The sequence below is a fragment of the Typopeltis vanoorti genome, chromosome 15 (genome assembly GCF_054136105.1).
Source record: "Typopeltis vanoorti isolate ZY-2024b chromosome 15, IOZ_Tvanoo_1.0, whole genome shotgun sequence".
In the NCBI taxonomy this organism is placed as follows: Eukaryota; Metazoa; Arthropoda; class Arachnida; order Uropygi; family Thelyphonidae; genus Typopeltis; species Typopeltis vanoorti.
In genome coordinates this window covers 5,786,478-5,799,334 of record NC_143563.1, presented here as the reverse complement: position 1 = coordinate 5,799,334, position 12,857 = coordinate 5,786,478, and the positions used below count along the sequence as shown (strand labels likewise).

Sequence of the window (12,857 nt, the reverse complement as noted above, 5' to 3'; positions counted from 1 at the left end):
AAATCAACAGAATCCTACAACATTATACCCTTAATGCCACCTTTAAACCACCCACTAAACTTAAAACCATATTCAGCTCCTCTAAGGACCCTCTCCTCCCATTAGCACATCCTGGAGTCTATTGCATCCGCTGCACCTGTAACTTACCGTACATTGGTGAAACAGGACGGACAATCCCTATACGCAAAAAAGAACACATTAGACACATTAAATATAACCATTATGGTGAAGCAGGCCTCTCAGACCACGCACTCAACACCTTACACCAAATCAACTGGAAAAGCACCTGCTCCCTACACCGTACAAAAACATGGTACGAAAGAAAATTTAAAGAATCCTGCGAAATCCTGATAAACCACCCAAATATCAACAATAAAGATGGTATGAAAATTCCAAGGATCTGGATGGCACACATTCAGCCAACCTAATTTGAAAGATTCAACACAAGTCAGGACTCTAGCCAATCTGCTATTATTAGAAACCATTCCACTCCAACTGGCTGGAAGGATGTTAATATAATGTTAATATATGTATATAGTAGACAACACAAATAATAGGACTTTAGCGTTGATGTATAATTTTTTTTTTTTTTTCACCAGAGGTCAGGCCAACAATTGTGGTAGCGGTTAGTCATTGTCTTTAACGAACCAGTATGATTGTAGTATAGCTTGTTTCCTGTGTATATTTGTACGCTCCAGAAGATGACCTTAACATAAAGGTCGAAACGTCGAATTGTAAAATTTTAGTAATAGTAAACTAAAGTTTTTATTCAAACACGGTAGTTGTCTCCATAATTTCCAAAAATGCATTCGGATCACCGTGCAAGCCTAAAAGAAAGGACTCCAATCTTTCAGTTTGAAGTAAGGTATTCACATTCCAAGATCCAATCTGAAAATTACTTTTAGCCCCTTTTCCATATGAATATATTCCATTTTCCTCTTCTCCACATCCCACAGGCTTTAGTAAAGATGATTCATATGACTGACATGCAATTTGGTCAATATCCATACTGGAACAAGTGACCTCCCTGGTAGCCAATTGTGCAGTCCCGGACCCAGGAGTCCCATCCTGAACTGTGCATCGCACGTCTTTTTGATCCTTGCTACTCATCCAAACTAGGGAAAAGTAGAAGCACAGTAGTTTCCCGTTGCCTTCTATGCATGAAGAAATGAAAAAGTAGACACATAGAAAGATTCACCCCTAGCCCTCGAGTACTCTAATAGCATTGGGGAGAAGGAACAAGAAAGAAGAAAAGGAAAGAACGAAATAAGAGTAGGGACCATCCTATAGATAATATAACAGATACATATTACATGAAATAAGGTATGGTTCAGCATCAGGTACCTCAGGTTCGCCACTCCCGTACTCACTAAGGTGAGTCCTTGAGGAGTTCGTGTGACTAGAATTGAGAAATCAATGAAAGAAATTTTTTTTTTTAAGTAAACACCAGTTCATAGTTCTTGATAAACATTTTCTTCCTTACTTGCATGGAAATAAGACATTTTTTTTTTACTCAGATCTGGTATTTGAAACTCTTACAAAAATTATATATTACAATAATTCTTTGATTGGTGGAATTCAATAAACTTAGAGATTTAGGAAAGCTACAAGAAGTTGTATGCATGGCTCAGTTTTATTTTTTTCATTTCGTATTAGTTTTTATCTATTCAGTTTTGATTGAAAGTGAAGTATGAACAGCAGTTAGCTAATGAAGCCAAAAAGAATCCTAGGGAGTACTTTCAAGAACTGTTGTGGTAGAATGATATTGATTGGAGAAAATGATATAAGAACAACTGCTGCAGAAGATATAGTTGAGATATTTAATCAGTAGTTCATAAAGGTCTTTTATTCTTGTGAATGTGACATCATGGAGAGTTTGAGAGCAGTTGTGATGAGGAGGAGAGACTGATTGTAAGTGAGCAAGAGGTGTATGGGGAGTTGAGCAAACTTGATGTTAATAAGGCTGTGGGACATGATAATATATCCCCACGTATTCTAAAGGAATATGCTGTGGAGTTGACATCTGCCTTGATATATTTTTTTAATATGAGTCTTGCACTGGGTCAAGTTCCAAAGGAGTGGAAGGAGGGCAAGATTGTACCACTTCACAAGGGAGGTGATAGAACTCAGGCATCAGATTATATGCCTATCTGTGTGTCAGGTGTTTTGGTAAAGTTATTGGAGAAGCTGCTGAGAACTAGGATGCAGAAGTGGATTGAAAACAATGGTATTATCTTTGTTTGATGGACGGCATGGATTTGATAAAGGGAGGTCATGTTTTGGTAATCAATTTACTTATTACAATAAGGTGACAGCTTCTTTGGACAGAGGAGAAGGATACACAGTAATATACTTAGATTTCTATTAAATTATTTAAGGAATTTACAATGTACAGTATACTGGAATATTAACTGAAATAAATTTTAATAAATACTTCCTATATTTAAGCAATGTCGCATTGCCATCCTCATGGGAACATACAGCTATGACACGTGCACACAGGCACTACAAAACGCAAATGAGGAAGAAGAGAGAAAACTACTGTTGTTCGTAAAGTCCTAATTGTGTCACCTAGCAGGTTATATGGGTTGTCTTGGCTGTTGGGCTGATGTTCTCATGATGCAAATCTCCCAAATTTGGGGCAGTCTCATGCACCCAAAGAAAATCAAATTACTTTGGCTTTCTTCCAACGTATTCTGTAGCAAGTATCCAAGCATGGTCTGCGAGCCCAAAGTGGCTGTACTGGTGAAAACGGATGTTCTGAAATTCTGATATTTGCTGTCCTGCCTGTTTGGCCAAAGTAGGACAGTTTACAGCTACAAGAGACTTGGTATACCCCAGGTAGGTCTAGGGGAAGTGGTTGGTCTTTGGTGGAGTGGATAAGGGATGCCAATTTTTTATATGGTTTGTAACAAGAAGTCAGGTCATATTTTTTTAGAATTTTGGTTATTTTTTCAGAGGTGTCCCGGATGTAGGGAATGGTGATGAATTTAGTGTAATCTTTATTGTGAATGGGGGGTTTACTGGTTTTAATATTTTTTTGGGGGGTGTAGCCATTGGCTAAGAAAGTATTAAGGATGTGGTTTAGTTCCGTAGTTAGGGCATTGTCATCTGATCAGATTAATTTTGCCCTGTTACATAGTGTTTTAATAACCCCATATTGTTGTGAGAGGGGGGGGATTGCTGGTGAATGTGATGTGTCTGCCTATTCGGACACTAGAGGAGGAGCTTTCCACCATGCTGAACCATGACCTTTGATGATTCTCTACGATGTCTCGTATGCTTTGGCAGAAAAAGAATTTGATAAGATACGAAATTGGCACATCACGAAATTTGATAACTTGAAAAAGGACTCTACCTCTGAACCACTAAACACTGTAGCCAACCTTTCTTCCGTTGTTTTGAAGCCTAAAGCACTCAACACTATTGCATGTAGCCACAATTTCGGCATTTCTCCTAAAGAAATACTGACCGAAGAAATAATGATCCAGATAGAACGTGGCATCCACAACCTTCCAAACCATATTGCCAACAATATCAGACTAGATGTAGCCGGTGTTCTCACCAAAGCAAGACCACCAAAAACCAACATATCCAAAGGTGAATATCAAGCTCTACAAGAAATTAAGAAAAACAAAGAAATAGTAATCACCAAAGCAGATAAGGGAAATGACACTGTGGTTCTCAACCAAACAAACTACACAGGTAAGCTTAATGCTTTATTATTAGATTGGGCTACCTACCTTCCTATTGAATATAATTCCACCAGCTCTGAAATTAGAACACTCCATAGGCTCCTTAAGAAGGTCACTTCTTGGCCTGTGGAAGTTACCAACAAACTAAAACCTTTTAACTGTAGATCCCCCCCCCCCCCCGAATATATGGACTTCCAAAAATACATAAACAAAATGTGCCATTACGTCCCATAGTGGATGGAATTGATTCCAACACATGTAAATTAGCCAAACATTTAGCCAAAGCGCTCACACACTATACTGGCAACACACTATCACACATAAAAAAACTCAGCCCACTTCAAAGCCAGTATAGAAAACCTTTCACTCCAACATACTGATATAATGGTCAGTTTTGATGTCTCTTCCCTATTCATAAATGTCCCACTCAAGGAAACCTTAGAGCTCATCCAAACCAAATTTCCTCGCGATATCTCAGCCCTATTTCAGTTCACAATGAACTCAGGCTATTTCGTTTGGCAAGGAAAATTCTACAAACAGATAGAGGGGACAGCCATGGGTTCACTACTCTCCCCACCCTTGGCCAACTTCTTTATGGAGACTTTTGAAGAGAAAGCCTTAAACTCTGCCCCACAAAAACCCATTGTTTGGCTTTGCTACATTGCTGATGTGTTTGCTATTTGGCCATATGGCTCAGATACACTCTACTCCTTCTTAACACACTTAAATAACCAACACCCCAAAATCCTGTTCACCTTGGAAAAAGAAGTAAACAACAGCCTCCCTTTCCTAGATATGCTAATCACTTGCCATCCTGATGGATCCTTGGTTTTCTCTGTTTATAGAAAACCCACCCATACAGGCAGATACATTCACCAGCAATCCCCCCCCCCCCTCACAACAATATTGGGTTATTAAAATACTATATGACAGGGCAAAATTAATCTGTTCAGATGACGATGCCCTAACTACGGAACTAAACCACATCCTTAATACTTTCTTTATTATTTGGCATGGAAGTGGGGATGCCAGTTCAATGATGCAAAATGTAAGGTTTTAAAATTTGGGAAAGAAAGATGGGATGTAGAATTTTTGCTTGGTGGGATATATTTTTGGAGGTGGAGGGAATAAGAGATCTTGGGATGATAGTGAATAAGGATCTAAAATTTAGAGGACACATTGCCAAAATTGTGAGGGCAACACAACAAATTCTGGGAATGATGTGGAGGATGCTGACTTGTAGAAGTAAGGAGATTCTTGTTCCATTGTATAAGGCTCTGATTAGGCCACTAGTTTTCAAAAGGATGAAGTGATGTTCAAAAAAGTCAGTTGGTAAGTTGAAAACAAGAGGTCAACCCTGGAAGCTGGATAAGGAAGGTGTGAACAAGGGAGTGAGAAGCAGGTTTTTTGCATGCGGAGTTGTGAATATTTGGAATGCCTTGCTTGAGAGTGTGGTATCGGCAGTAAATTTCAATGTGCTTAAAGCGTGGTATGATGAGTTGTGTATGACAAAGGAACGTAATAGATGAGTCTTTAATCCATGGAATCTTAAGATAATAATAATTAGGTATTGTTTCTGGGAAAATTCCCATGATACTCCTCTTAAACACTATTATTATTATTACAGCTATTATAGCCTGTTTTTGTTTAGGAATGTCCCTTATTTTAAATCCATTGGCTATTTTTACTCAAAAAAATTTATATATATATATATATATTTTAGGGCATTATGAGTGAGTATTAAAGGGTTTCCAATTTATTCTTCCTGCGTCAAAACACCCTCCCACGCTTCCCCTTGTTATAAATAACCTTCAGAGGAACATGGTGAAGACATCCTAGTGTCAAAACAAGGTATGTACAAAATTTTTCCTCCTCTTTTATTCTGCTATAACTGCCTTCAATACTCACCCATAATGTCCTAAAATATATATATATATATATATATATATATATATAAATTTTTTTGAGTAAAAATAGCAATGGATTTAAATAAGGGACATTCCTAAACAAAAACAGGCTATAATAGCATAATAATAATAATAATAATAATAATAATAATAATAATTACAACTGGTCCACTTTTATTGGAAAAATTTGGCCAAGAAGTTTCAAAAGGATATTAATAATTTTGCTTTGGCTGGATGAAATTTAAAGAACTTGTGTAGTTAAGATCTATATTAAAATTTATCAGTTTTCATTTTGATCTGACTATTATTGTTGCAAAAAAATTAGATGGAATGAAATTTTCTGTCAAGAGATAAATGACTGTCTGCATAATGAAGCAGTAGGTACACTTACATAAAATGTTCTAAAATGCAACAAAATAATTATCACAAGTCTGAATGACCACATGCACATGTTACCTGCATCTTGAATAATATTAGGTATTATTACTGAACACTTTTAAACACTTTTACTCTTTCAATAAATTTAAAAATGAATTCATCAAAATGTTATCAGTGAATTGTTTTTTGATTAATTGCTTTTGTGATGAATTGTCATACAATGAAGGTCGTTCACTGAATTACCTTTTCAATTAATCAACATTCATTAAGTTATTGTTCAATGCACTACTTATTTGATTAATTGCTTTTTTTGGTGAACTGCCTTTTGATTAACTGTTTTGAATGAATTTTCATTGAATCAAACATTGAAAATGGAAATTCAGCAGTTTCCTTTAAATGAAGGAAACTATGATGAATTTTTTGCTGAAGTTTCTAAATTTTTATTTCCAGTCATCTTGAGCTATTATGAAGTCAATTAAAAAACGTCATTTGCTTTTGAATACAGCTTATTCAGATTAAGTAATAGCTGAAGACTGTAAAGAAAAAATTTAAAATTGGAATGCAATCTTATTTGTTAGTGTTAGGCAATTATGAATTCATAAAAATCTGAAATTTCAATACTTACAATATTTCTTGTCTTATCGAAGGCATTCATTGCTATCTTGAATCCTTCACCAGGTCCAATTAATACATTCTGTTAAAGAGGAGAGAAAAATTAAGCAACATATCAAAAATAGTAGTGAGATACACAAGAATACCAACACCTTGCCTTTGCAAGAGCTCAGCATTATTATTTTTCAACATAACTAACAATGTTCCCTTTGGATGGTGTCTACCAGTATGATTTTAGATCAATATGTTGCAATAATTTTGTCATAAACCAAATAAACATGATTATTTGCAATAAACACAGAGAATCTACATCTTGTACATTACAGAAAGTTCAAGCAGCAGTTTAATCAACTTTTATTTATTTTTCTCAGTAGTACAAGATTAAAACAAATCACAAAAAAGATGGTTATTAACTGATTGATGTTGCTTAAAACAGTAATTTAAATCCAGTACAAGTTAACTTACTTGTTTATAGCACACATTGTGTTGAAATGAGTACTGAGAACACTTATTTTAGAATTAAACATACTCAGTGCACTTCTTGCCTGTATTATGGTTGTTTAGGACAGTGCTGATAATGTAATCTTTTACAATTTTCATTAATAATATTAAGTTAACCACGCTACCGGCCAGGACGTATATATACGTCCACATTTCCATGGATGCAAAGTGCATATTAAAATTGTAATACCATTGATATTACACTGAAATTTATGATGGATACGAAGCTTTTGAGGGTGCGTATTTGATCTTTAATGGCCAGTTAGTTGGTTAATTTATTGTCTTTTTTTTTTCTTTTTTTTTTTTTTTAGTGCATGATAGAGTGAATTGTTTAGAATTTAAGAAAAATGTGTATATTTTGCATCAAAGCAAATACTAAACTACAATATGTATTAGAATAGTGGCAGCTAAGATATCTTTGTTAGGGCAGTGGGGGGGGGGGGATTGAATATGCAAGATTTTGTTAGGTGCAGTATGTGTGATATGTATTCATTGCAAAAGTTGAAAGATCTGTGGAGAGAAACTGAGACTGGTCATGATAAAAGCTTAATGGAGTGAAACAGCACTAGGAAACAATTAAAATAAGTATTTAATGCTTCCAGTATTTTGTCTCAGTTACAGAGACATCATTAGGACATACAACATGATACTTTTAACACCCCCCCACACACACACAGGTAGTACAAAACTAACTGAAACATCAATTAGAGTAGCGTCCTAATTAGGTGGGGCTCTCTATGGACACCAGTCAGTGGCCTAGTATGCAAACTGGGATCTCGAAGTACTAGTGTTTCTCATATTTTGGGAAGTTTTATCCAACCATATTTATTTAAATTAGGCTGATTTTTAGGAGCAGCAGAACATTCTAAAAACAGTCTTTCTCTTCTAAATTTACTGTGATGGAGTATGCTGGACTTTTTCAAATTGATTCTGTGAACTGTAAAGCATGGTCTGCAAGGCCAGATTGACCATAGTCATGACTGTAAATGTATTTTTTTATGTTCTTCCATTTGGAGGGTAGTTGATCTTCTGTCTTTCCATAGTAGGCCAATTTGCAGGAACAAATTCTATATTATTATCATTATTATTATTATTCAGGCTTCCATGCAGTCAAAAGACTTATCGTGGGAGGTCAATTCTGAGAAACACAAGTCTATCAAGACTCATCAAGGGAAGTCTCTCCTAGGAAACACAAAGTCTATCATACCACTCCTTAAATGCCCTGACCGTTCTCGCTCTCACCACTCCATCAGGCAATGCATTCCATGGTTCAACCATCCTCCATGCAAAGAAACCGCTCCTCACCCTCTTTCTCACAGTTTCCTTTCATAACTTCCAGGGATGGCCCCTTGTCATGGCTTCTTCCCACTGTTCAACCAAGCAAAAGAATTCCCCAGTGTCAATCCTGTAACCACCTCTCAACAGTTTAAAAGTCTCAATCATATCACCCCTCCTTCTTCTATCCACCAAACTCTGCAGTCCACATTCCCTCAGCCGATCCTCATAACTAACATTGTACAGTCCCGACACCATCTTTGTTATCTGCCTTTGTATCCTTTCCACAGCGAATTTATCCCCTTCAAATTCTGGGGACCAGATCTGAGAACAATAGTCTTAAGTGTGGTCTGATCAGAGTCTTATACAACGGAATGATAATCATTTTATCTCTGCATGTCAGTGTCCTTCTCATTATTGCAGCAATCCTCTGCAATACTTTCACTACCTTTGCAATATGTCGCCTAAATTTCAGGTTTCTATCAATCATGAAACCCAGATCTCTTGTCTCTCCTACTTCCTGCAGTTTAACTCCTCTCATAGAGTATGCAGTGTCCCATCGATGTGTCCCAAACCTCAATACCTTACATTTTGCTGCATTAAACTGACATCCCCATTCATTTGGCCATCTATCTAGCTTATTCAAATCGTCTTGCAGGATTACCACATCTGCATTATTACTAATAACCCATCCTAGCTTCGCGTCATCTGCAAACAACTGAATATCCCCTTGCAATCCAGGGACAATGTCATTGATATGAAAGTTAAACAATATAGGTCCTAGTACTGAGCCCTGTGAAACCCCCACTTGTAACCTTCTGCCTCTTTGATATTGCTCTACCATACACAAGTCTCTGATACTTGGACAGCCAATCCTGAATCCAGTTGACTAATCTGACATCCAGATTGATCAACCTATGTGCTGCAACTTGAATATCAGCTTATCATGTGGCACCCTGTCAAATGCCTTTGCTAAGTCTAGGAAAATGGCAGTATATGCCTTTCCCTCATCTAATGCTCTTGTAACTTTATCATAAAAGGCTAGCATATTGCTAAAACAAGAGTGCCCCTTCACAAATCCATGTTGACTCTCACTGATAACATTACCTTCATCTGCCCAATGCTGTATATAGTCCTTCACTACTTTCTCCAAGTTCTTACTAACTGCTGATGACACACAACGTGGTCTATAATTAGACACTTCCAGTCTGCTATTGCCCTTATGTAATGGCACTATTTTACCTTCCTTCCATTTCACATGGGCACCTTTTCAGTAGCCAGACTTTCATTGAAAAGCCAAGTCAAGGGCACTGTCAGTTCCTTAGCACATTCTCTCAAAACTCGGGGTGAAATACCATCCAGTCCCACAGCTTTACTCACATCCAGAGTACTCAGTATGTGGAACACTGAGTACTCCTGCACCTCTAAACCTCGAACCTGTTCTATCCTTCTAGTATTCAAATTGACGCCGCCTCCAGGATGATATACTCAAATAAAGTGTTCATTGAAACAATTCCACTATGTCCTTTGCATCAGTCACTCCATTCCCATTTTTATCCCTCAATGTCATTCTTCCACAGTCATTTCTCCTCCTACTGGCCACATAGCTAAAAAATTCCCTAGGATTTTCCTTGGATCTAAGGACCAATCTTTTCTCATATTCTAGTTTTGCCTTCCTTACCATACTAGTCACTCTTCTGGCCTGTGTCTTATATTCTTCATGCATCTTCTCTTCACCTGTCTCCTTATATCTCTTCCATAGCCTCTTTTTCGCATGTTTAATATTGTTTGTCATCCACTTTACTCCAGGTGTCCTCTTCTTCACTCGTGAAATACAGCTTACCATTGCTGCTAACAAATATTCCTTTACAATTTCCCAAGCACTAATGATATCCCGACTTTCCAATTCCTCCTTCCATGAAACTTCACCAAGTTGACGTATAAGACTATGATAATCACCTGTTCTATAATTCCACATACGTTCCCATCTCTTTGATGCTCCTGCATGTCTATTCATTTTCCAAGTCAAAACCATATGGTCAGTCTCTTCAACTGGTGGGAGAGATGTCATCTCAGTTATTATCAGCTCTTCTGATGCTATAACCAAATCAAAAACTCTTGAACCTCTTGTTCCCTCTGTTACATGTTGCCTAAGACATTTGTCAAGAATTCTAGAAATTCCATTCCCTTATTCAGAACCGGCGCTAGGGGATCTTTGGCGTGCGCATGCAATTTCTATGTAAGTGCCCCTGTAACGATCTGGGTGTGTGTGGTTCTTTTACGATAATAACAATTTAAATTATTTGAAATTTCTTAAATAAATTTTGAAAGAACTGCCACACGTTGGTTCGCTAAATGTAACGAACCGGGGGTGTTGACTAGGCAGGATAATCATTAAAAACCCGAATATTCAAAAAATTCTCAGAAGTTAAAGCATATTTTGATAAAGCCACTTTGTCAGGCTGATGCTATCTGTCTGCCAATTCCTCTCCCTTATTCCGAATACTCCTGGCATTGGAATAAAGCATAAAAATGCCATTGTTTCTATATCCAGCATTATCCCCGACTCCACTGGACTCAGCGTTACCTGATGTCATCCCCCTTCTCCCAAGTACCTATTCCCACAAGATGCCACCCCTGCTACCATCCACACTGGGACACACTGACTTGTTCAGAACAGCAATCTCTCCAGATGCCTACGTCCTTCCTCATTCAAATGCAGGCATTCTCTCACATACAATTCCTCTCTGCTCTCAAACACATTCCAAGCATCCACATATTTGAATCTTATCTTCTGACACATTCTCGCTATTATGCCATTCAATATCACCGCTCCTCTGCTGAGCTTGACATTATCATACCTAGGCTCGTTCAGAACAGCAATCTCTCCAGATGCCTACATCCTTCCTCATTCAAATGCAGGTGGTCTCTCGCATACAATTCCTCTCTGCTCTCAAACACATTCCAAGCATTCACATATTAGATCCAGAGGCGAGTGACCAAGATGATAGCAGGTCTATGGAATGAACCTTATGAGAACAGGTTGAAGATTTGTGGGTTAAAAAAATTGGTTGATAGGCGAAAAAGGAGTGATATGATTGAGACATTCATATTACTGAAGGATTTCTATAAGATTAATTCAGAAGATATTTTTGAGAATAGGACTGGTGGTGGGAAGACAAGGGGCCATATATGGAAGCTGGGCAAGAATGTGATTAGCAAGGGTGGTAGAGCTATGTTTTTTACTTGGAGAGTGGTGAATGAGTGGAATAAGCTGCCAGAGTCTGTTGTGGATGCTATGACTGTGAATGAGTTCAAGGCAAGGTATGATAGATACTGTGTGAATATTGAATAGTTGTTCTTGACATGATGTTAGGGCTTCCCTCGATGAGTTTGTTGACTCCTTGGAGTTGCCCAAAATAATAATAATAATAATATTCGAATCCTCTCTTCTGACACATTCTCGCTATTATGCCATTCAATATCAGCACTCTTCTGCTCAGCTTGACATTATCATACCTAGGCAACACACACACTATCTTTCCTCTCGGTGTCTTCTTTCGTATGGCCTCAACCAAGAATCTCATATTTCTTGCTGCCCTATTTACACCACCACTCAAGTCATTTGTTCCCACCATCACAATCATCTCATCCACCCTTTCACCTCTCCTAATTGCCATAGCCACACTTTCTATCATTCCTCCTGGCAAACACTCCCCATGCATCCTATCTTGAACACCATGCAAGTCAAGTCTCATTTTGTACTTCCCGACGATGTCTCTGTAACTAAGACGAAATATTGGAATCATTCAATGTGAGAATAGGAGAAGGCCAGTAGGGAGCATTTGGAATGCTTGTGTAAAGAAGGCTCCCATTTCAGATAAGTTTTTTGGAATAATTAATTGTAAATAAGCATATGTCTATGAATATGAGTTGCTGTAAAAGTCAATGATTCTAATGTGTGGTCTTCTTAGTTTAAGTTTGTTTATGAAATTGTTAGCCTTAGAGCTTAGTATTGTAACCAGTGAAGGAAAGATGGCAACAGTTTTGTCTTTGCAGGAATATTTTGATTTCATGAAATGTGAGGTGTGCGATAGTATTTGTTTGATTATGTAGATAAATTATGGATATTTAAGGCAGATGGAATGAGGGTATGTGTGAAGTGTGACCTGAATGATGACTTGATGAGTGGTAATGTATCGGTAACTGAAAGTGTTAGTAGCAAGAATGCCATGAGGAGGATGAGTGCTCTCTGATAGAAAAAAAAAAAAAAAAACAGTGCAAAAGATCAGTGAAAGAATGGTAAAAAAAGTTTTGAAAAACCGAATGAGCAATTTGATAAATTTAACAATCGATGGTAAGAAAGGAGAAAGCGATACGAATGTAGCGGAAGTTGAAAAACAGAGTGCAATTAAAGGTAAGGCGGGGAGCGGTAAACAGGCATGTATGATTTGGTTAAAATGAGGCAAGAGATGAAAGGGATGTGGAG

At 37.5% G+C, this 12,857-nt stretch overlaps 1 protein-coding gene across 1 annotated transcript in view; it reads right to left on the bottom strand.

Moving 5' to 3' along the window:
• Positions 1-12,857, bottom strand: part of LOC150098324 (medium-chain specific acyl-CoA dehydrogenase, mitochondrial-like) — a 254,840-nt gene that overhangs the window by 50,593 nt on the left and 191,390 nt on the right. Inside the window, exon 11 of the mRNA XM_090405151.1 lies at positions 6,606-6,674. Coding sequence (XP_090261277.1) covers positions 6,606-6,674 — 69 coding nt within the window. The remainder of the gene's footprint in view (positions 1-6,605; positions 6,675-12,857) is intronic.